The sequence below is a fragment of the Chenopodium quinoa genome, unplaced genomic scaffold (genome assembly GCF_001683475.1).
Source record: "Chenopodium quinoa cultivar QQ74 unplaced genomic scaffold, ASM168347v1, whole genome shotgun sequence".
NCBI lineage: Eukaryota > Viridiplantae > Streptophyta > Magnoliopsida > Caryophyllales > Amaranthaceae > Chenopodium > Chenopodium quinoa.
The window spans coordinates 1,010,771-1,036,022 of NW_018744367.1; the positions used below are offsets into that span (position 1 = coordinate 1,010,771).

The 25,252-nt window shown below is 34.0% G+C and overlaps 1 protein-coding gene and 2 long non-coding RNA genes across 3 annotated transcripts; all 3 read left to right on the forward strand.

Annotated features, from left to right (window-relative positions):
- Positions 1–799: 799 nt before the first annotated feature.
- Positions 800–2,503, forward strand: LOC110696491 (heavy metal-associated isoprenylated plant protein 24-like). Its single transcript, XM_021873785.1, has 2 exons — positions 800–1,198; positions 1,879–2,503. Exons 1-2 carry the CDS (start codon positions 1,039–1,041, stop codon positions 2,160–2,162), a joined length of 444 nt encoding a protein of 147 aa, XP_021729477.1. The 5' UTR covers positions 800–1,038; the 3' UTR covers positions 2,163–2,503.
- Positions 2,504–8,919: 6,416 nt separating this feature from the next.
- Positions 8,920–12,396, forward strand: LOC110696760. Its single transcript, XR_002506381.1, has 7 exons — positions 8,920–9,328; positions 9,948–10,003; positions 10,095–10,432; positions 10,518–10,597; positions 10,846–11,519; positions 11,618–11,973; positions 12,062–12,396. It is a non-coding gene; the product is annotated as an uncharacterized LOC110696760 (long non-coding RNA).
- A 2,813-nt stretch (positions 12,397–15,209) lies between these two features.
- Positions 15,210–16,587, forward strand: LOC110696761. Its single transcript, XR_002506382.1, has 4 exons — positions 15,210–15,662; positions 15,748–15,851; positions 15,954–16,026; positions 16,131–16,587. It is a non-coding gene; the product is annotated as an uncharacterized LOC110696761 (long non-coding RNA).
- Positions 16,588–25,252: the final 8,665 nt, after the last annotated feature.

A 25,252-nucleotide genomic window follows, 5' to 3' on the forward strand; every position in this document is an offset into this window, starting at 1 on the left:
TACGTACAATCTTATTGGAACTCTCTATCCACCTAAAAACCTAAAAAGAACTCTATGAATCTATGATTGTCTTCATTGCAAATAATGAAATAATCCTTCATGTAAGGTTCATCAAAAGCTACGTGCGCCCGACCACAATTTTTTATGGGCATACATTATTGCTAAACAGTCGGAAAAGAAGTTTCTAGCTCAGAAAATTAAACTAATAAAGACAACAACAACCCTATGTGCTATGTTGTCTTGTTCTTACTACAATTTCGTTCATTTTAACATTTAGCTTGTCATTTATTAACTAATTTCCACTCCATTCATTCTATTTTACTATTTTGTATTCCTAATAATGCATGAAATTCATTCATAAAATTCTGTTTTACTATTTTGTACTCATACTAATGCATGAAATTCATTTATATCTTTTATGAATATATACTATTTGAAAAGTTATTAGGTTATTTGATATTAAAAAAAATAACAACCTATTTACGATGAAAGATATATTGAATGGTTCTGGCTAAAAGTTGGATAAATAACTTATTTATTATTGTATTTTTTTTCCCGCGAGAAACCTACTTAAATAAATTATGAACATACTTTAATTTCTTGTTTTTGGTATATATATAACGTACACTCAAAACTTTAACTAAGTTAGTCAGCATTCATAACTCCAACTTTTTTCTCTTTGTATCATTTATAGAGTATAAACTATTTTCAAATAAAATAACAGTAAAGTCTATTTCAAAGTAGGACCACTAAAAATCAATACCTTTGGGTATGCTATATAAATGCAAGAAATTAAGCTAATGCCACTACCAAATCTACCACTTCTAACTACAACTTCTTGTCTTTTCACTCTTTCTTTTCTCTCTTTTTCCTCAATAATTCTTCCCACTAATTTTATTGTTAAGCCATATAATTGTGATCAAAAGTTGATTACTTTGTAAGAACTATTTATAGTAAGGCATATATATAAGTGTTTACTATAGATAGTGCAGGAAAGAGTTTGTAGAGTGATTAATAGAAGATTAGTTAACCAAAAAAATGGGTGTTCAAGGAACTTTGGACTATTTGTCAGACTTGATAAGCAGTGCAAAGAAGGGAAAGAAAAGGAAGCAATTAAACACGGTTAATCTCAAGGTTACAAGAATTGATTGTGAAGGTTGTGCTATGAAAATGAAGAAAGCTCTTTCTGGTCTCAAAGGTAATATTATTATTACTATTATTATTTTTTGTTAAATTTAGTCTACCATTAATTAACAAGATTATGCATGTAAACCTTTTTTTATTTTTTGTAATTGTTTTTGTAATACAATTTGAAGTGTCATTTCTCATTTCTTGAATTGTTTTATACGTTCATTTATTTATATCAAACTAATATTAATGAAATATATAAGTAAAAACTCTCATAGCTATCATTTTTTCAACTATATCAAATTAAAAGTTCAAATTTTCATATCCGATAAATGAAGAAAAAGAAAAGAAAGAAAAAGGTGTGTGCCTTGAAGCTATTTTAAATTGCTATATAATTAAATTTCCCAATTAATCTTTTGCAAATTTATATTTTTCAAAACCACAAGCCCATGCTTCATTTACAATATTTTCGTGAAAAGGATTTCCTAATCTTATTTAGAATTATATTCTGTTGCATAGTCACTCCTACAAGAATATGATTATAGAACTCTTTTCTAGTTTAAATGAATATGCATACATGATATTATATCTCATATATAATCATAATTCAAAAAAATTCTATCCATCACTTGTAATGGTAATAATAAGTGGTTTACTGTGAATTAACTTATCATTAAACTAATTTAAGCTAATAATTGGAGATTAATTATGATTAATAGCAAAGTTAAAAAAAATGGATTTTCATTTCAGGAGTAAAATCAGTGGATGTGGATATGAAACAACAAAAGGTGACAGTGACAGGATTTGTGGAAGCAAAAAAAGTGTTGAAAGCAGCGAAGTCAACAAAGAAGAAGATTGAGTTATGGCCTTATGTGCCTTACAATATGGTTCCACACCCTTATATTGCTGGTGCTTATGACAAAAAAGCCCCTGCTAATTTTGTTAGGAAAGTTGAAGATTCTATGACTCCTTTGGAAGAACAATATACTACCATGTTTAGTGATGAAAATCCTGATGCTTGTACTATTATGTGATTGATTTTTAATTCTATGTTAGTTTAATTATATATGTATATATGCAATATGGTATGTAGTTTTTGATGGTTTTGTTTAATTTCTTGTTTGATCTGTAAAAATTGTTGGATTAGTCAATTAGTGTAGATACTTGCTAGCAAAAGAGTAGATGTGTCGGCTTTTCAGTGTATGTTAAGGCATCGAGTTCTTGATTATGGTGTTTTAAGTGCTCCCCTCGAATAGAATATATCCTTGAATGTAATTCTTAGTTAATTACTTGTAAAAAAAAAAAAAAATATGTTGTTCTATGGGCTTTATTGATAGTGTTATAATTTTCCTCTCGAGCAGAATATATCCTTCAATGTAATTCTTAGCTAATTACTCATAAAATAATTAAAAATAGAATTAAGATTTTAATGGCATATTGACATGGTATAATTGTTTTGTTTATTCATGATTGAGATTCAGTGTATACTTGAAGTTAATGATTTCTTGGTCTTGTTTATTTCCTTCTTTATTTTCTTAAAATGAAGATGTGACAATTGACAAGAGATATATTTCATATCATATACTTCGTACGAAGAAGCAATTATATAGTGATTTTATATTTTCATGTGCCAAATTAGCTTGTTTCTGATTATGATTGAACTGATTTCATACAGTGTATTTTACCTATTCCTAATGTTTACAAAGTATTTCATATTTGAGTTAGTTGCATAGTTTGTTTTGATTAACCTTGTAGAACAATATAAACAATTAACAGCGTGCTCTTGTTCTAAGTAGTGATTCATGCAAGGATCAATGATTCATTAGTCTCTCTACTTATCTTTCTGTAAAATAATAACATACAATGAGAAATAAGCACGTTTATTCTCAATCGTTTTAGTTCGAATTAGCCGACAATAAGTTCTCTTGGAAGTAGGGGGAAAGGTTAAAAAAATCCCCACTATTGTCTCTTAACAAGGTTTTGGATCTACAACCTCATGGTTTTAAGACGTAAATTTTTCTAATATGTTAAGCCGTGCTAGCTTGTTACGCGTTTAATTAATGTATAGAGTTGATGATGAATTCTCAAACGTGGTTTGTGCATAAGCAACAGTCTTTGATTGCTTGAAATCTTTCAAGATGGTCAAACACGTAATTACATACATAATCATATTTAGGTACAATATTAAGTTTTCAATCCTCCTTTAATGAGGATTTTAGGCCAATTGCGTATTGTTACTTGTACCAACTAATCTTAAAAAAAAATTGACTACTAGCAATTGATTGGTGGAGTGGTTAGATGTACGTATATCACATTTACGCTTGGATTGGATTTTGAGGGGAAAAAAAATTAGTCATTGACGAAAAATTATTCATTTTTCGGCTTCATTAGCACGAGAACGGTGAGATTTTGAAATTAAAAACAAAGTTAACTTAAGATTTAGAGATTTCATGTTTCCTAGTTGTTTCTTATTAATCAAGGTTTATTCCATACACGTACATACTACATACCTAATAACTTTATTGTAGACAAAGCTCATATTCGGGTTATGTGCAGTTTACATGATCAGATCTTTTCAATTTTTCTCATCGAATCTAATCTTATCTGATTTTCAAATTTGACCAAATTAACCTAATTTGTACACCAATATGTAAGATACAAAATTATCAAATGAGATTTCATTAGATTTGTATTAATATGTACTTTTCAATATTTTATTTTTATAATTTTTTTTAATACAAAAACTAAGTATATTCAACGATAATTAAACGCAAATAAAAAGGTAAGATCTCATATGATTTAATCTAGTCTGATCTGATTATTTTTGAAATAATAATTAAGAATTATATTGATATAATTAATTAAAATAATACAATTAAAAATCATAATTTTAAGAGCAAAACTCTAGCCTCCTCTCTCTCTCCTCGCTCCTAAACTCTAGCCTCCATTGTTAATTTTGAAGGGGTTTCCATCGAATTTCACCGGTGGAAAGCCCCAATCTTTATTTTTATTTTATTTTTTTACTTTTCTTTGTTTTTTAGGTTACAATAATGTCTACCTCGAAAGAAAAGGTTTAATTCCTTCGAAAGACAAGGTTTTTTCGATCTCCTTCGAAAAACAAGGTTTTTCAAACTCCTTCGAAAGACAATTTTTTATTTGTGCTTAATAGGGTCTCTAGTTTTGCGGGGCTACGATTGATTATGGCTCGAATTCGGGTTACGAAATCAGCACAAGAAGTTTCATTCTGACAAAATTATGAAGCGGCGACGGATCCACTCAAAAAGTTGTATGAGATAATGAATTGAGAATGTGCCGAAGTGTTATATCAATGTATTTGGATTCTTAGCCCTTCCCCGATTAATTCATGTTTGATTTTGTTTATCTGTTTTCATTATCGTTAATTGTCAATCGTAGATGTCGTATGACTTTATTTAATGAAATTTAATATCCTTTAGGACTTCTTTCAAAAAAAATTATAATAAATACAACTATAATAATAATTATAATAAATAATAGAAAAACGCAGTGCCAGTAATTAATAATGATAACAACTTAAATGAAAATTTTACAGAGTCCAAAAGAACATGGCCTAATACATGAATTTGAAAGTAATTAGTTACCTACTAAGACCCTATTCTCTTCACCTTATTTATGCTTAACATAAATTATTTATACTAAACTAAAATTATTTTTACTGAACTTAAATTATTTAAATTAATCTAAAATTATTTTTACTAAATTGAAATTATTTTTACTGCTTCTCCATTATATTTTAATTTCTGTAAAGTTAATGAATTTTACCAATTAAAGATTATTTTTAGTGAACTGAAATTATTTTTGTTGAACTGAATCTATTTTTATTGAACGAAAATTATTTTTATTAAAGTGAAATTATTTTTATTGAATATTATTATTTAAAGGTGAAGATCAAAGAAAAGTGCCTAAAAGATCTTTGAGATTACAAGGTAATTGTATGTATTCATTTCCATAGCGTATTTAACTAATTTCACAAAATTATTCTAGATACAAGGGGCTCAATTATCTAATCTAATTCATTAATATTTACGTAGATGATTTATTGAGGTTTGCTAGAGCAACTTAGATGTAACGTCGTAACATTATAGGTAGTATACTTGTATACTATGATGCTTAGAAATTCTGTTTAAGGTGAACATTTGTGACTTTTGTGTTTATAACCCTATTTTCATTTCTGAAACTTATAAACTTTTTCGAAACTTAAGAGGCATAGTTTTCTAGCTTTGGAAAAATCGTTTTCCCACAAAAAATAATTAACATCATATTTGACACTATGACAACCCAAATTATTATGTTTCTTTTTCTTACTATTTGTTTCTCTTTAATTAAACAAGTATGTCTATAATATTGCCTTTTTAAAGTGATTTTTTATATTTGTAGCATATACACATATTTCACTTTTCCTACTTCGTGTACTTGTAAATTTATCATTATTTCACCGCTTTTGCATTTCATATATATCCATTATTTGTTTTCAAGAAACCTAGATTGTATGAAGCTTGCAAAGGCTTTTGGCTAGCATTTCATATATATCGTTATTTGTTTTCGTGCAACATATCCCTAAGTTGTATGAAGCTTATAAACGTGCAACATATCCCTAACTTATAAAAAAGCTCTGATCTCTTGATAAGGCTTTTGACTAAGGGGCTTACTAAAAAAATACAAAGATTGCGAACCGCTTCCTCCGTTCCAGAATAACTGAGACATTGGATTTTTTTTCACAATTCATATATTAACTTTGACTATAATTTTTTACTAGTATAATAAAAACATATTTTATCATTAAATATATTGTTAGATAGATATTAATCTAAAGTTTCATAATTACTTTTATTATAATTTTTATAATATTTAATTATATAAAAATAAGGACAAATTAGTGCGTCGGGATCGACATGTGTGCAAAAATTGACTGTATCAGTTATTCTGGAACGAGGGAGTAACTGATTAAATTGTTAGAGTTTAGTATTAGACGGCAAACAAGGTTTTCTTATCCAAGAAGGTTTCAACGAGTCAAGGCGATAATATTCAATTTGCAAGCTTTTTGGTGTCAATTGTTTATTTTGCCAAAAAGGTGATGGTGAAGTGTAGAGATTTTACTAGCTAAACTTATTGATAAGGCCATAAGGGGTATTAATCTTTCAAAGAAAAAATGGTTTCATGGGATTTTAAAGGACTTTGGATGTTCTAAACTTCTAAAGTAGTAGTTAGGTAAACTTTACGGCCTTTTATACTTATACAAGATACGGCCATTTATGCCTACTAGGTTGTTTTTATTTTGTAGCTCTTTTGAAAAAAAAAAAAAAAAAAAAAAAAAAAAAAAAAAAAAAAAAAAAAAACCTCCGTCCTTTTTAAGTAGACATTTCTTAACATTTGCCAACGCCAATATTTCTAATCATCAACATGTAAAAAATATATTTTCGTCGTTTCTTTTTAATTAACACGTTTCTTTAGTCACGTTTGCCAATGTACAAATTCAACTATTAATATCTTTAATTACCCATAAGACAAAATTATAAAAAGTTGATATTTTAAAGATATATATATCGTGATGAATCTAATAAGATCCCACATGACTATATTTTTTATTACGTATAAATCACAAAACACGGTGAAAGGTAAGTGTATGATTTAAATAGTGTTAAAGTCAAAACGTATCAACTAAAAAAACGGATGAAGTATATAAAAAGACATTGGTATATTCTACACGATTCAAACAAAATCTCACTTAATTACGTGACGTACTATGTTTTATCATAATTATTAAATCACAAAAGCTAGTCAAAGTACAAATTTGTGAATAGTGCCAATAGTGAAAACGTGTTAACTAAAAAATATGGAGGATGTAGTAAAGTTGTTCAATGGATCGGGGCCTCATTAAAAGCCCTTAACGACTCAATCTTAATGATAAATTCTAATTTGTACACATTTTAGGTGCATATGTACTCTCAATTTCTTACAGATTTAGAGGTCTTAGGTGCATATATATAATATATTTGCATTATATACTTAAGTTGTGCTCTACTACTCTCCATTTGTGTGTTTTGATGAATTTCAGGTGATTTAAATGCAAATGGATTATGGTTGGCCAATCTTGAGTATAATAATCATGGAGTATGAAGCTATCTCGGTCAAGGATCTCAACTCATATCTTTGAGGCAAAATTGAGCTAGAATGAAGCAAAACATTGATGAAAGACTTGACGAATATGACTCTCGTTCACTATTTTTATGATAAATTTTGATCTAAGTACAAACGATAATGGAGTCATTTCAATTGCATTGGAATGTAGATTTCAAGAGCTTTTCAACGATATATTACACACCTCAAACAAACTCCAGATCTCAAGTTATGACTAATTTAAAACGAGCTACGCACAACAGAAGCGAGGCACGGACGTGCCTCATGCTGCCACATCCATGCCATGACGAGTGAGCTAAGGCACGTCCGTGCCTAAATGATTTTCGGACAATTTAGCCCGCTTTTAGTTTCCTTATTTATCCTAAACTCCTAACTTTATTATTTCATAAGCTATTAATTTAGAACCCTAGTTTTCTCTCTAGTTTTATTGTTACTGTATTTTTATTCAATTCAAGTATTATATTTCTTCTTCTCTTTCTTTTATGTTTATTTTATTTCCTTTATTATGCTAGAGTAGATTATTATTCTAGGGTTAGGTTGAACCCTAGCCATGATTGAAGCTTGATACATTCTTTTAAATCCTCAATTAATTGTTTATATTATTGTTCATGCTTAATTGATTGTGCTTATGCCGATACTAGATTAGAGATAATTAGTATTGTTATTATTATTTTGTTTTAATCACATTGAGAGTTGGGTTTTAACGGATTTGAATACATCAATTAAGGGTTTGAATTGAAGTTCATCACGAGAGTAGTTGAATGGATGATTAGGAAGCTAGAGTAATGTGCTTAATGTCTCGTTAGGGAAGCCATTGATAACTCGAGAGAGACCTTTGGTACTATCTAGGGACTACTTTTCCTTGTGAACATATAATTGATTGATTAGGGTAGAAATTTGTCTTGTATTGAATATGCTAATGGTGATATTTAATTTGAGAATTTTTATTATTTGTGACGTAGGGAGATTAGCTGCACGGTTCGACAAAGAAGTCCAGCGTCAGAAGGCTTGATTTGAATTTTTTAGTAGTCATGATTTCTACTAGTCGGGCTCCCGGAGTCAGATTGCTTAGTAAAATATATTTTCGAAAATAGAAACGGGCCAACGAGTCCAAGTCACAGCTACGCCAACGAGTCCAACTCAAAGGAGGGGAAGGCAAAAATGAAAGTGTGATTAAAAAAAAAAACCAAAATAGTTCGTCATTGTTCATATTAAATAGTGAATCGACATTCTCATTTATATATAGGATAAATAGATCATGCTTGAAGAAAATTTTGAAATCGCTTAACGACTAAATATTGCCGTATTAAATAAAGATTACCATGAACGGAATCATACTAAAATTGACCATGTTCATCTACACCCCTAATACTTGTGTATCACGCCACCACATTCCATATGGTAAACTAGAGGTTTGAATTTTTTTTTAAAAACTTCTAGGACATGTAATTAAACTACTAGTAGATGTTTTTCAGAGGTCCCTTCCACTCCTCCGGTCCTCTCCAAACTCCCAATGATTGTGATTCACAAATTTTGGTACACTAAGCTAAGGAGTCGTTCCAAAAGGAGGTTACATAGGTATTTGAACATACATATCAAGGGGCATGAGTGACATTTCACTTGAAATTTGAAAAATCCCACTCAGTAAACCCGTTTTAATCTCTGACACCCCGTTTTGTACTCGATTAATTATTTTATTTCTTATTCCTTGTTTTTATTTTTTGTTATCTCTCTCCTCATTTTTTTTATGTTGTTTCTCTCTCCTCTTTTCTAATGTTCTGCGATCTTCACCTCTTCTATTCTCACTTCTTCTCTAATCATTTAGTTTATTTTCCTCCTCGCTTCTTCCCACAACTAATGTTTTAATTTAAAATCCCACTCACCTATAGTTCTCAATCATTCAATAGCATGTTTTGATTTTTATTTGTTTGTCGTTGGTTTGGTTGTTCCCAGAAGTTGGCGAAGTGGCGAATTCCAGTTTCGCGACTCAAATTTAGGTGAAGCATAATTGTGTTGTAACATGGTAAGGTTTTCTGGCAATTGTTATTCTAAATGTGTTTGCCTATTTGTTTGAATTTTGTATTTGGCGTTAATTAAGGTTTGGATAATCTAATTTCGTGTTCTTAATTCAACGAGTATGGAAAGTGTTATCCTTGTTATAAAACATTGCTAGTTAAAGGACTTTAATTGTAAGAGTTTATAAAGGTCGAATTGTGCTACCCGATGATTGAATGAAGTTAGGGTGAACCTGAAAGAAACCATTTTTAGGGGTTTAATGCAGTTTGTATGTTTGTTTTGGCAATTTTTAGGGGGTTGAATGCAATTTGTGTGTTTGTTTTGGCAATTTGAATTGTATGTTTGTGGATAAGTTTGGCAATTTAAGGCAAGTTTTTCAAGTAAGTTTTTGGCTGAATAAGTTAGTTTATCATTGTTAAAAATATGTATTGTTAGGGAAAGAACGAGTATGTATAATTTAAAATCTATTGAAATCTGTTAAGGAGGAATTAGGGTTTAGGTTGAAATTGAAAGAATGTTGTTTATCAAATATCTTATCATGTTCATAAGTTGATTAATCTGTGTGATTGGGATTTAAAATTGGAACATCAGTTGTTTTGTTGATACCTGTTGTTTTACTGTCAAAGAGGGAAGGAGGATGAGAAAGTCATTCGTGCGATCCATTGGTTGGAAGAAGGGAGTGGTGAGTTATTCATTTTAAGTACCCTTGCACTTATGTCAATGAATTGAGAAGTGCCCATTGTTGTGTTAATGTTGTTTAATTGTCTGTGAAGGGTCCTTCAAAATGTACTGGTGTGAAGGGGCCTGGAGTTAAGGGGCTTTTTTTGAGGCCAAGGGTCATGCCCGTAGTAAATCCCAGGCTCATGCCCCTAGTAAATCCCAGGTGAAGAGGAAATCTAGGCAGCAAATAAGTTATGAGGATTATGAAGAGGAGGTTGAGGAGTATTATGAAGATGAAGATGTAGGTAGCAACAACAATCACTTCGATGGTGAAGAAGCAGATTTAGTTAGTAGTTCTGGTTTTATGGAGAACATGATGATGGAGTACATAGGGATGAAGTCGAGGAAAAGGAAAGGGAAAGGGGAACCTAGTGTGTACAAGAAGCAAAAGGTATAAGTTATATATTTTTGTACTAAGTACATTTAACCCATGTGTTGGTTATAACCCGGAGCGTGTTTTTTGTTTGTTGTCACAGGTTCCAAAACTTGAAGGTGACAAAGTATTAAGTAAAGGGGAGGTTTTGAAGACACACCATGAGAATGTAGGGCAAGTAAGGTATTAAAACATGAAGTACAGAAGTAGTTGTTATATGAATAATCTGTTAGTGTGCTTCAGTTTGTTTTACTTTTTGGTATGCCAATTATGTGTTTGTTGATATGCTAATTATCTGTTGGTGTGGTTTAAAGTTTGAAATATTATTGTTAATGTCCTTTTCTATGATGATGGTTCTTTTCATTATCTTTAATTTTCTGTAATGTATTAGTAGAAGGCTAATTGGAAGAATGTATTTAATCTTTACACAGTATCCGAACATCGTATGCCGTGTTGATTCATTTTGTGATTCTGTGAAGTTGTTTGATCCAAAGAGGAAAGACTTAGTACAGAAAATGGGGTTTGGTGGATTGCTTGAGTCTGATATGAAGAATATCCCTCAGCAGTTTTGCTATTGGCCAATGGCTAGAGTTCAAGAAGATGGGACAATGGTGTTTAGCGAAGGAGAAATTTTCCCCTTGGTGCAAAGCAAGTTAGATCTGTATTAGGCATTCCAATGGGTTTGAGACCCGTGCCAATGGAAATTGGTGATGATGAAGAGAAGATTAACTTGGTGAAATCGTTGTGTGATGCGTATGGAGCAGGGCCGAAGAAAGAAACTATTTCTTTGAAAGCCGCTTTTGTTGTCTTGTATCCTTTGGATAGTGAAAACAAACCTTTGCCGCTGGTCACAAAATATGATGAAGAGGAGCTCATGATAGCATTCTTAATTGTGGTCCTTGGAAAACTTCTATGCACAATGACCAATTATTTTAATTTGGCTGCCTCTCTAACTCCATCTTTGACGGTGGCAACTGAGGCTAGTGAATATGATTGGTGTACGTTCATTATCGAATGGCTTTGTGACACAGCACACCGTTTCCAAGAAAAGTTTCTGCGGGATGGCTTTAGGTCTGGATGTGGAGGTAGCTTTCTTTTTGTGATGGTGAGTCTTTAGGCTTGTTGGTGTTCTATTATTTGTTTTCTTGCACTAAGTTAGCCTATGAAATCAGAAATAAATTAACACAATTAATTGTTGTCCAGATATTTTATCTAGTTCACCTCCACCGGAAACTTGTGGAGTGGGGTGTGTTCCCAAGGGTCAAGGTGTGGAATTCTCTTGAGATAAGGGCAGCACTTATGGATGACAAGCTCACCCGGGACAAATATGGAAAACTGTTGGTAAGTGTTTCCTTCATTTTTAGAAATTGACAATGTTGAGTCTGGTTGGTGGGTACTGTCCCTTGCTGAGTTAGACTTGTTTGGTGTATGCCTTGGACAAAGCGTATGGTGAGGAGCATTCTCTTGTACTTAGGGATGTTGACTGCTTCGGGAGGACTGTTTCTATAGTCACTCAGCCATAGTAGTTGGATGATGTGGTGACTGAAGTCATGGAGAAGGTACAAATATTTTGGAATTAGTAACTTCTGTAATGTTAAATGGTTTGTAGACTGTCATACCGTAAGTCATGACATAATTGACCCCTAGGTTGGTGACCCTGGTTGAGGGTGTGGTTGGAAAAGCTTTCGGTGAGTTTGTCACGAAGATGACCATGGGTCATGATGTAAATGGTGATGACTTTTGTACAAGTGGAAGCCACCTAGCCACAGGGAGTAACGGACCGCGGGAGAATCAACATAATGCAAAGGTTGAGTCCAAACCCTCGGACAAAGTGGAAGCAGAATGTTCGGGAGATAATATACCAAAGGAAGAACCTAGGACTTCGAAGCTTAGTCCTCTCGAGAGGAGGCTTGTCAACTTTGTTCGCGGCTGGAAGGAATTGAAGAACGATAACGAGTATGTACAGACTTGACTGTCTAATTTTTTTGTTACAAACTTACCTTATTCAAGTTTCCCTTTTCTTCTTGGATTGATTAAAATGTATCTTAATTACTTGTGCAGTCCTGGTCCCTCCATAATTGAATGTGATGGCATGGACGCATCTCAAAGGGATTGTTATCGGGTTGTCTCCCCGAGGTGCCGTGTCAGAGATCACTATGTGAGGATGGCTTCTGTCTTGTATACCAAAATATGGTCAGCACAACACACTAGGAAGAGGATTATGATTGATCCTTCCTTTTCGGTGAGGGTTATGGTTATTGATTTTCATTGTCGGTTAACTATCTTTTTTCTTGTAATCTTATGTTAGATTTTGGTAGCATTTTCTAATGGTAGGGAAAGATGACTTCAAAGAGTTGGGGCAAAAGTACGCGAAGACTTTCCTAAGATATTCATTGGACCAAATTCAAAGTGTATGTGGGCAGTTTCCTGGTTTCTTCGTTAACATTTTGCCTGGTTGTGAAAATGATGTCTTTGATAAATTATTTACAACATTACATAGGTATTTGTCCCAATGCTAGATGCTTCCAACAAAAATGCTGAGCACTGGTTTTGCCTTGCTGTTGATTTTAAAGCGCAATTGTAATACCCCGTATTTTTATACGTATTTTAATTTAAATAAGTATTTCTTAAAAAGTAGTTAAATAATTCGAAATGAATTATTTATGATTTTTATTAATTTAAAACGAATTATTTTAATTAAAAAGTTTATTTTTAATTTATTTAATAATCTTGAAAATATTTTAATTTATGATTTGGAAATATTGGGGCATATTATTGTATAAAAAGATAATTTTTAAAGTCAATGGTATTTAAGGAAAGTCAAAATACTAGTTTGACTAGGAAAGAGATCATCAAGGATAGTAAAGGAATTTTAAGTAGGAGGGATATGAGAGGGGGTATAAATACCCATCATGTGCCTAAGGTGGAGTGCACCCAAAGGTAAACTCTCTCTATCTCTCCTCTTATTTTCTTTTCCCCTTAATTTTTACCCTTCCCCTTTATTTTATTTTATTTTATTTTAATCACCACCCACTCACACACCAGACACGCCGGCCGGCCACCACACACCACCACTGGCCGGCGGCCACCACCACCAGCACCCGCCGGCAGCAGCAGCCACCAGGCGGCGGCGGCGGCGGTTTACATAAAAAAAAACTTTCTTTTTGATTTTTAATTAAATCTACCTTAATCTAATTATTGTTTTTGGGTTTTGTGATGATTTTATGATGTTAAATAATATGTATTTTGTATATAAATTTTCAGATTTAATTTTGAATTAAAAAGCCCCAAATTGAAAACCCTAGGTTTCTAAATTAATGTATTTTGATGGAATTTGATTGTTGGTTGATTAAAACTATTGAAATTAATGTTTTTAAACTAAATTACAACAATTTTATAAGTTTTAATAATGCTGGAATTTTTATGTATAAGCTATAATTAAGTTTCTTGAAAGGATTTTTGATTACCCATTAATTGGGAATAAAAGTAAGGGTTTTTAATTAAATTTCAGATTATTCTAGAGGGTTACGAGTGATTTAAAGAGTGTATATATTTCTCGAAATTTGTGTGGAAGAGGTATTAATACTTCTTCATAATTTTGGTTTGTATGAGACTTTCAAGTGAGTGATTTTATTTAGCCGTGGCAATTTTGAGATCATATTCAAGGTACGTTCGCGTAGTTAGTAATTACTTGAATATGTAGAAGCATGCTAGGCTTCGCTTAATTAATTCCATGTAGTATCATGATAGGTGTTGGTTGGAATTTGTTGATTGGATTGATGTTGGTGAATGATTTGTGATGTATGAATTACTTTTGATGAATTGGTGATTGGAATTAATTATGTTGGCATGTTGGTTGTGAACCATACTTTTATTATTGGCATGTTAGAGAGCATGTTTAGTTAAACTAAATGTTTAATTTGGTTTGGAATATGAAAAAGGAAATTTTATTATGGTTCATATAATTTTTATTGATGCTTTAAGTATGGGAATTGAGCTATCAAGTGTCTTATTACACAACAATAAATTATATTGCGGTGCTTATGTGCACTTAAGGTGTTTCTAACATCGAGGGATAGGATTTGCGGCGCATTATGCGTTTAAGGTGCCTTTGAGACCGAGGTAGTTTAAAAATGGTTCAACAATTAAATCTATGTGGTCACTAATTATTCAAGAATTAATTGGTATGTTGGACTGCTTGGATGATTTATATTGTTTGATTGTGCTATGGTTTGAGAGTCATCACCAAGTATAATAGTATGTAAACAACGTAAAGGGAAAGAGATTACACACCAAAATCTTGGAACGTATATACCTTGAGTATGAACATATGGGGGGAGTTATGCGACTTTATATTTGACCATAACTTCTACTAGGAGAACAGGACGCTGTATTTTCCTTTTTATTATCTTATGCACAGGACGTCCAGTCACTTCACGTGACATTTGCCTACCCGGTTAGTTCCCGGTGTAGTTTACCTCAATTTATTTGAGGCAGGGATTTGGTTGGAAACTCGTTCGATGTGTAATCAAAATTTAAATGAACATTGGTATTGGTCTAGTTAGATGTTGATGTTTTGTATGCTTGTAAACAGGTGCAGCATGGTAAGTTGTGTGATGTTAGGATGAAAACATGTTAGTGTGTTTTTATTACGCTTATGTACTCAGCATTGCTGATTGTGTGTTTGTATGTTTGGCCTTATCTTTACCTTGACCCTACGACGACCCATTTCTAATGGTGAGTAGTGGGGACAAGTAGATAGAAGTTTTTCAGGTGATGAAGCATTTTCATGAAGGGCATGAGTGAAGAGCGAATCATGCTTAGTTCTCATAAGAATATGATGTGTTTTATTTGCTTTGAATATTATTTATTTTATTCTGCTCATAAGACTAACGCAAAGTTTTTCTTAATATTGTTTGGTTTAAAGGGCCTATAGTGGTTCCAAGTTGTAGGTTGACTTTGTTTGACTTAGTTTGACTGTAATTTCGTTTGGTTTGACTTTTTAAGTTGACTTGTTTTAAATGGTTTATAAAGATAGTCTTCCGCTTTGTGTGAGTCTTTGATATTTGCCTTAGCCGTTTTCACGGTGGCAGTAATGTCTTAGATTTTCCTATTTCATATTTTTAAAAGGGTAAAATGGGTATTTTAACGGAAAGGAATTTCTAGGGTGTTACAGCAATTGATATGGATGATCGATTCCTTGTACAATGATTCGTAGTCAACACATGAGACCATTGTCTCTCAGCTGGTAAGCTCACTTGTTTTTCTTACAATAAGGTGACCCTCCTATTTTGCTATGTTGTTCTAACCTGTTATGCGTTGCTATTCTGTAGATGAAGGCCTTAGGGGAGTTGGTGCATCTTAGTGATCCTACCTGGAAGGTGGGTACAATTTCAATTTGGCTGAGGAGGTCGTTTCCTGTGCAACAGTCAGACACGTGCGTAACCTTTTCCTTTAGTTATTTAGTGTATTTATTTTTTTAATCTTATTGCCAAAAATATAGGTTTGATTGCTTTGGTACTCATTGTATGACAATTAGGTGCTCGAGTGGTGCAATTATGCTAGCAACTATTAAACATTGCGCACGTAGCTTTGATGCAAATTTTCAAATGGTGAGTATTCGATGTTGCTGTCTTGTATAAATAGTTTTCGATTGAAGTTTGCATTTATGTGTTTGCTAAAGGTTTGACTTAAAAAATTGGAACCATTCTGTCAGGACAAAATATCCACCCTGAGGACCAATTTATTTCTGCAAGATGTTTACAGCGATTTCAACCAGCAGAAGCCTCATTTGGAGGATGTCTTGCCAAAAGATCAACGAGGCAGTAGGAGGACTGGTTCTCAAATGACTTCGTAGGGGTCCCGCTAAACAAAACTAACTTGTAGAGGCGTCTTAAGACCTATCAATTTTTTTCTTAACTATTTATAATGTGTCTCATATACATTTGCCCATACTTTTAGCATCACATAACATTGAAGGGGTACCTTCAATTGGTGCACAATGGTTGAGTTATTGTGGTTTTTCAGCAGTATGCAGCAAATGAATTAGGTTGCAAAGTTGTAAACAATGATGTGACGGGTCCTTGTTGAATTTCTAGATGCTAAATATAAGTTTTTTTTTTTTATGCAAATTAGAAGCATTTAAAAGAAAATTAGTTCATAATGTCCAATTTATAATACCATAGACCAACTACATTTGAAAAGAAAATAAGACCTAGTACCACACGCTGTAGGGAATTTTTCAAAACTCAGCTTTGAGCCCCAATGTGATCATGCTTTTAAGCAGGGTGGCGTCCAAAGGGAAGGAAGCTAGAGTTAAAAGAGTCGCCAACAAGTTTTAGAAACTTGTAAACCGTTCACGGGTGTGAAGGTTACAACCCATTCACGATCATGGAGATCGCTAACTCCATAGTGGTCCGGAACCATGACTAGATGTTCGGGGATGATGGTACGAATCTAACCTAAAAGAGATTCAACCCGCCCTAAACCGGCCTCTACTTAATTCTTATGATATTCATGTGCGCTTTCCGATCAACATACATACATCAAGTTAGCCCAAACCTATTTAATCTACGTTGGTTGATTATTAATGAACTAATAAATCTATTATTGGTGATCACTTGAATTAAAATCATATGAACCTAAATTAAATTATTAATTATCTTATTAGGCGTGAATTCAAGTACAAATCCCCTTCAAACCTGCAAGAAAGGGCGTGATCAAGCAATAACAATCAATCATGAATAATCAAGCAATGTATAATTAATTGACACAACAAATCATCATCATAATTATACCATCAAAACATCATTAAAAGATCAGCATGATACTAAATGGATTAACAACAAGCCCTAGCATGTCACTAATAAAAATCATAATCAAAGCATTAGCTTAAACATGATACTAGGAAGCATGACATTAGAAATATTAATTAACACCCTAAACATGATACTAAGAATCAAAATCAACATCCTAACATGATTCTATATCAAAAAAATAATTAAGTAATCGAATTACTCACTTTGATGCCTGGTACCTATTTCTATCAAAATAATACACGCGTTACTAAACTTCAAGAAAGATTAAACCAAATAAATCAAATAAGAATTGAATTATAGATTTGGGACCAAACCCTCAAAACTATCAACCTTTCCCGTCGAGGTCGAAGGCAACTTCGAGATTGGCTAGGAGTATTCGAAGCTCGTGATGGAGGTATGGTGTTTGATTAGGGAAAAGTATCAAGGATGTATTAGGACGTGTTTAGGCTAGGCTAAGAAAAGAATCAAGAGAGAGAGAAAAAATTAAAGAAGGGATTTGATGATGGTTATTGGTGATCAAGCTTGCTGATGATTGAAAACGGGGTGAAACGACCTGTATTTACAAGAAAAAAAAAAGGGTCGAAGGATTAGAAAAGAGTCAGTATCCGAATCGGAATAAAACGCTTCGCATCGCGGCGCGACAGGTCCATCGCAGCATGATGGTTTTGTCGTTCTGTGATGGTTTTCTAAAGATAAGAATTTGCACGGAATCCGATTTCCAATGGAATTGGGTTAACCAAATATTTGTACGTATTCTATTTTGATCGGGACTAAGATTATAAAAAAAGAGAGATGCTTTATCCAATATCAAATTCTTTAATTTTTATCTTTTGGGGAAATGATAAATTAGAACCTTCTAGAGGATTCTAGAAGCTCATAATAAATCCTAACGGATTTAGGATTGAAAAAAACCTTCTAGATGATTCTAAAAGATTGTAATAAATCCTAATTGGTTTAGTAATGAGGTTAAGGTAAATGGACCCTCCACATGGTCATTAGGTCGTAAGTAAGGCTTTGTTCGGGCTCGGTTTAGTATTTTGGCCATAACTTCTTTGTTATAAGTCGAATTCGGGCTATAATACATCGTTGAAAAGCTCTTTTCAAACCCCATCCAACTACATAATAATTGGACCAGAATTATGGAGTAAAATAGACTGGTTTAAATGTTTTATAAAGAGGACACGAAATGAATGATTTTTAAAGACACGAAATAAATGATTTTGGCTTAAAACATTTAGGGAAAGGTTAGAAATGGTCAAGGCTAAAGGGAAATTCACGAGACTCTTCAATTCTTCACCTAACTCAATAATCAAAGACGTGAAAGGTACTCTTCACTGGGTTTGGTTTTTGGGGAGACACAATTAGGTGTCCACAGAAGCCCCCACTTTGAATGAGTTTGGAGAAACATAATTTTGAAAACAAAAGTCAAAGTAGATCGATAGGGACAAAGAATGATTCAGAACGTTCTGTGATTCTAAATCATTCTTTATAACGCCGATACCTGCAGAAAGCGTCAATTCTACAAATAAAGGAGTTAAGAAACGCGTATCTTGCACTGTCAGGTACACGTCTCGGCGTGACATCAATTTTCTGAATCAAATTTGCTTTGCTTGACAAACTCCATATCTTAGGGAGCACCATCGAAGATGGCGGTGCTTTGCTATCTTCAAAATCAAGTGACAACCTCCACATCTTAGGGAATCTCATCGAAGATCATAGTGCTTAACCATCTTCAGATCAAAGGGGGACAACCTCCACATCTTAGGGAACGTCGTCGAAGATTGCAATGCTTAGCCATCTTCAAGTCAAAGAAAGACAACCTCCATAACTTAGGGAATGTTGTCAAAGATCGCAATGCTTAGCCATCTTCAAGTCAAAGAAAGACAACCTCCACATCTTAGGGAATGTTGTCGAAGATCGTAATGCTTAACCATCTTCAAATCTACTTGCCTCTACTCCTGGAAGTGGTATCTCCTCCATCTTTGGAAAATCTACTGTAAAAACCTCATCTCTTAAGGTCCAACCGAGCTTCAAATTGATTTCCGTGGAAATCTTCCATCTTAGGAATTCTTTGAGATTATGCTTAATCACTACTCAATCAAAAAACTCCACCAATACTTAGGCGGACTCAACCAATGCTTAGGTGTACTGAAATGTGCTCAACCAATGCTTAGATCTTACTCAAATGTGTTTAGCCAATGCTTAGGCATTCTCAAATATTCTTAGCCAACGCTTAGGCGTTCTCAATCAATACTCAAATGTACTCAGCCAATGCTTAGGCGTACTCAATCAATCAATAAGATGATCGTCATCAGGCCGATCATCAATTAAAATTGTAATCGGGCTGATTACTAATCAAATCAAATCATTTATCACTCATCACGATGCTCAAAAGGCTCAAATGCATAATCATCTGCTTTGGAAAGAATCATATTCTCATCACGAAGCTTGAGTAGATAACTCTCGTTCATCAAATCGATACGCAGGAATTCAAGTCTGACGTGCCATGTCAGGTTTCATCGCGTGACGACAGTGTTGTCGCGCCGCGTTGTTTCTGTCGTGCTGCGCTGGAATCAAGGTCAGACTCATTCTGCCCGTTCGGCTTCGTTGTTGTTGCTTGTGCCTTTCTACTCAATCAAATCGCCTAAAATCTCTTTTAAAGGTTACTCGTTCGTCAGGGACTTAGTGTACCTGAATCTATATTTTAATTAGACTATAGGACTTTGCTCGTATTTATAGCTTTCTTGAGGTTTACCCAAGGCTTGGTATACTCAACTAATTGTGGTTTCTTAGCTTTAGGTTGACTCAAGGCTTGGTGTTCTTAACTCATTGTGTGACTCAATATACTCAACTTGACTCGATGGGTTATGACTTGATGTGTGTAAACTCAACTCAACGTGATGACAACCCAATGTGCATGACTCAACTCGATGTGATGTGAGTCAATGTGTATAATCAAATCGATGTGGTGTGATTGTGTTGTGATTGTGCTCGTTCAACTTGAAAATGCAGAAAAGCAAAAATTTTCTGTCATTTTTGTGGAGGGTGCCGACTTTCTCCCGAAAAAGAAAGACGTGAAAAGGAAAAGAGGTAGAAGGTAGGTGAAAATCAAAAGGGGTGAAGCTTTCGAACTTCCTCAAGATGAATCAAGCAAGCGATGGTGCATGTTGAGTGAGCTTAATCAAGTGTATGCGTTGATGTTGCATCTCATGTTGAAAGGATTGTAGCATCCTAGACTATCCCAATTAATGATTCGATAATGAAAGTATTTGGGTAACTTAGGCGCGGAGGCTAAGTACTTCATACTTTGTGATTCGATGATGATTATGATGATGAGTGATCTAAGATGACAAGGCATGCTTCAGGGTTGTATCAAGATTTCATGAAAAAGGGTTCCTAAGGAAAGGATTATTTGGCTTGTATGTGTGATGTATGTGAAAGTGACACTAAGGTTAGGCTGCAAAGGCTAAGGGTGTGGAAAAAATATTTTGAGAAAAGTCAAATGATGGTGACTCTTAGGCTGGGTAAGCTAATGAAGTAGGGATCAAGCTCCCAAGTCTAGCTCTAAATGGATAGGGATGAGCATTGGAGAAACCTGATATGATAACGCATGAATGTGAATATGAGTGAATGCGTTTTTATTACGGCCACACCCCAATGTGAGGTTGCCTACGTATCCGTTAGGAATCAGGCCGAACGTAGCTCTAGCTAAACCTTGCACAAGTGTGTGTACACCTCAAGGAGGTCTTTCAAGGGTTGTAATGGGTTTAAGCTAAAGGTTTGAAGAAGAAGAAGGGATAAAGGCTCAAGACCCAAAATAAGCCCCCAAGGTGTGCAACCTTGCATTTGAATCTTGGTATTTGTATGTTTTAGATTTTCTCACTTTTGAACTCTCTTTAATTTGTTTTTGCTTTTGAGATTTATTCTCGAATTTTCTTTTGGATAAGTGTGGGAAATCCCGATCATGCGATCTATCACTCACTTGGCATTCATGTTTCTCAGGCACGATGCCGAACACTCGATAAGAGACGCAACCTAAGACGTGTTCATATCAAAGACATTGGAACACTTACCCTTTCCACACTTTTATTGCTTTTTAAACTTTTTGAAAGTTTGGTAAAAATCACTCAAGTTTTTTCACATGGCTTTGAAAATTGCATAAGTTGCACACCGTCCCATCCCAAGGTTAGGTAGATGTGGGTTGAAAAAAGAAAGGTCAATCGTTAGACGAGGGTCAAAGTGTTTTATCAAGAAAGGATTGTATATTCGAAAGGGATAGAGGTCGGTGATATAATATGGCTACAAGGAGTGCCTCAAATCATTGGTATACCTTGTGCTTAGTTTGGCGTGTGTTTTTTTTTTTAATGCAATACAATGATCATATGCAAAGAAATAAAATGCTCATTTTATTGAAAATGGAAAAAAAAAAAATCAAACTCATGAAGTAAAATCTAAGGAAGATGATAGGGGGTGCCTATGCTAGACTTTATTGAGGGAAAGGGAAATCAGGAATAAGAAAAGAACCATGAAATCTTGTCGTCGAAGCTCGCCTCGTTTTTTGTGTTTCATCTTTGTCAATCACATGACTCGAACTTAATTCAACATGTATATTTATGGGGGAAAGATCATAGTGCATGAGAGAATGATATGTATAGAGAAAGCATGTAAGAGGAAGGTGTGTGAATGTGGAAAGTGTGAGGTATGTAATGTATGGAATGTGATGTAAAGGGAAAGAATTTATTTGTGGAATGATATCCGAGAATATAATGGACCCTCAACTCAAATGACGGAAAGGACGACTCATGCATGGACCTAAGACATGGTCATGGTGTGAAAAGAGTATGTACAAAGTGTGTGCGTTGACTCGTGAGTGAAAGTAATATGTGCAAGACTCATGTGATGACCATGGGAATAAGTATATGATTAGACTCAAGCAAAGACTAAGTTAAGACCTCGTTTATACATTAAATCGGTTAATCATGGCATATTAGACTCGACACAAAGACTCAGAGAGGAAAAAAAACAGAACCATCGCGTGGCGATGAAACTGTCGCGGAACGCTGATTCCATCGCAGCGTGACAAGACTGACGCAGCGATGGACCTGGCGTTCTGCGGCACAAAGAAAATTTTCGTACCAATAATGGAATGTCAATCTAGTTTGTTTTTGGGTTATCCTTTCGAAGGTTTAAGCCTGTCGAGTATCTTTAGACTTTATGGGTTTGAATTAATGAACCAGTTAATTAAGCAAAGTCCTTTTTAGTCCTTGGTTAGTTTGTTAAGACTTTATTTACAAGAAACAAGGAAACACAAAAGGTTAGTTCAATCACAAGTAAGAATGCACAAAAGTAAGAGATGCACAAGTGGTCAAGTAGTCACAATATGATGCAATGAGTTTGCAACCTAACCATGGCTCTAGTTCTCTAAGGTCAAGGATTATGGTGTCCAAGAGGGTCCATGGTTATGAGTCCCAATGCATCGTGCGAAAGCCTTACCTTAGAAAGGTTGGCACAATGGATGGGACCCCACAAGTTAAACTTGCTTCCATGGTTTGGTGAATTCACAAACTCGGATACACCCATTGTTGCACGGAGCGTTCATTAGGGTGGATGGACCGTGAATTCCAACGGGCTAAGACCATATGTAGAACAAATATAGGTTCAGAAAAGTCAAAAAACCTCAATTAGGAAGTAAAATCGTCAAAATAGTACTAGAACCGGCCAAAGCTCAATAGCAGAAAACTAGCGCAATGTCCCTAAGACTTGGCGTGAGAAACAGTGACTGTCGCGCAGCTTTTTGACGCATTATAGATGGTCTTTCCAATGCGAACCTTTTTATGCTTATGCCACAATGTTAATCAAAATTACGCACAATGAATATCTAGAATCTTTCAAGTCTCATCTACTCATTCTAAATCAATTGCCAAAATAAATTTTAGGAATCAAAATTAAAAATCCTCCCTAGTAGAGTCGCCAAAAAACTGTAGGGAATTTATCAAACTCAACTTTGAGCCCCACTGTGATCATGGTTTTAAGCATGGTGGCGTCTAAAGGGAAAGAATCTAGAGATAAAAGATTCGCCAACAAGTTTTAGGAACTTGTAAACCGTTCACAGGTGTGAAGGTTACACCCCATTCAAGATCACGGAGATCGCTAACTCCATAGTGGTCCGGAACCATGAATGGATGTTCGGGGATGATGGTACGAACCCAACCTAAAACAGATTGAACACGCCCTAAACCGGCATCTACTTAATTCTTATGATATTCATGTGCGCTTTCCGATCAACATACAAACATCAAGTTAGCCCTAAACCTGTTTAATCTACGTTGGTTGATTATTAATGCACAAATAAATCTATTATTGGTGATCACTTGAATTAAAATCATACTAACCTAAATCAAATTATTATTTATCTTATTAGGCGTGATTTCAAGTACAAATTCCCTTTAAACTTGCAAGAAAGGGAGTGATCAAGCAATAACAATCAATCATGAATAATCAAGCAATGTATAATTAATTGACACAACAAATCATCATCATAATTATACCATCAAAACATCATTAAAACATCCTAGGCATGATACTAAATGGATTAACAACAAGCCCTAGCATGTCACTAATAAAAATCATAATCAAAGCATTAGCCTAAACATGATACTAGGAAGCATGACATTAGAAATATTAATTAACACCCTAAACATGATACTAGGAATCAAAATCAACATCCTAACATGATACTATATCAAAATCAACATCCTAACATGATTTCTATATCAAAAGAATAATTAAGTAATCGAATTACTCACTTTGATGTCTCGTACCTCTTTCTATCAAAACAATAAACGCGTTAGTAAACCTCAAGAAAGATTAAATCAAATAAGAATTGAAATATAGATTTGTGACCAAACACTTAGAACTATCAACCTTTCCCGTCGAGGTCGAAGGCAACTTCGAGATTGACTAGGAGTATTCGAAGCATGTGACGGAGGTATGGTGCTTGATTAGGGAAAAGTATCAAGGATGTATTAGGACATGTTTAGGCTAGGCTAAGAAAAGAATCAAGAGAGAGAGAAATAATTAGAGAAGGGATTTGATGATGGTTGTTGGTGATCAAGCTTGTTGATGATTGAAAATGTGGTGAAACGACCTCTATTTACAAGGAAAAAAGAGGGTCGGAGGATCAGAAAAGAGTCAGAATCCGAATCAGAATAAAACGCTTCCCATCACCGCGAAACAGCTTTTTCGCGACGCGATAGGTCCATCGCAGCGCGATGGTTTTGTCGTTCTGCGATGGTTTTCTAAAGATAAGAATTTACACGGAATCCGATTTCCAATGGAATTGGGTTAACCAAATATCTGTACGCATTCAATTTTGATTAGGATTATGATTATTAAAAAAATAAAAAAATAATAAAAAGATGTTTTGTCCAATATCAAATTCTTTAATTTTTATCTTTTGGGGAAATGATAAATTAGAACCTTCTAGAGGATTCTTGAACCTCATAATAAATCCTAATGGATTTAAGATTGAAAAAAAACTTTCAAGATGATTCTAGAAGCTTGTAATAAAGCCTAATTGGTTTACGAATGAGGTTAAGGTAAATGGACCCTCCACATGGTCATTGGGTCGCAGGTAAGGCTTTGTTCGGACTCGGTTTAGTATTTTGGCCATAACTTCTTCGTTATAAGTCGGATTTGGGCTTATAATATATCGTTGGAAAGTTCTTTTTAAGCCCCATCCAACTACAAAATAATTGGACCAGAATTATGGACCAAAATAGACAGGTTTGGATGTTTTATAAGGAGGACACGAGACACGAAATGAATTATTTTGGCTTAAAACATTTAAGGAAAGGTTAGAAATGGTCAAGGATAAGGGAAATTGATGAGACTCTTCAACTCTTCACCTAACTCGATAACCAAATTCGTGAAAGGAATTCATCACTGGGTTTGGGTTTTGGGGAGACACAATCAGGTGTCTACACACACAAACAAGCTTTTAAAATAGCACTACAAGATC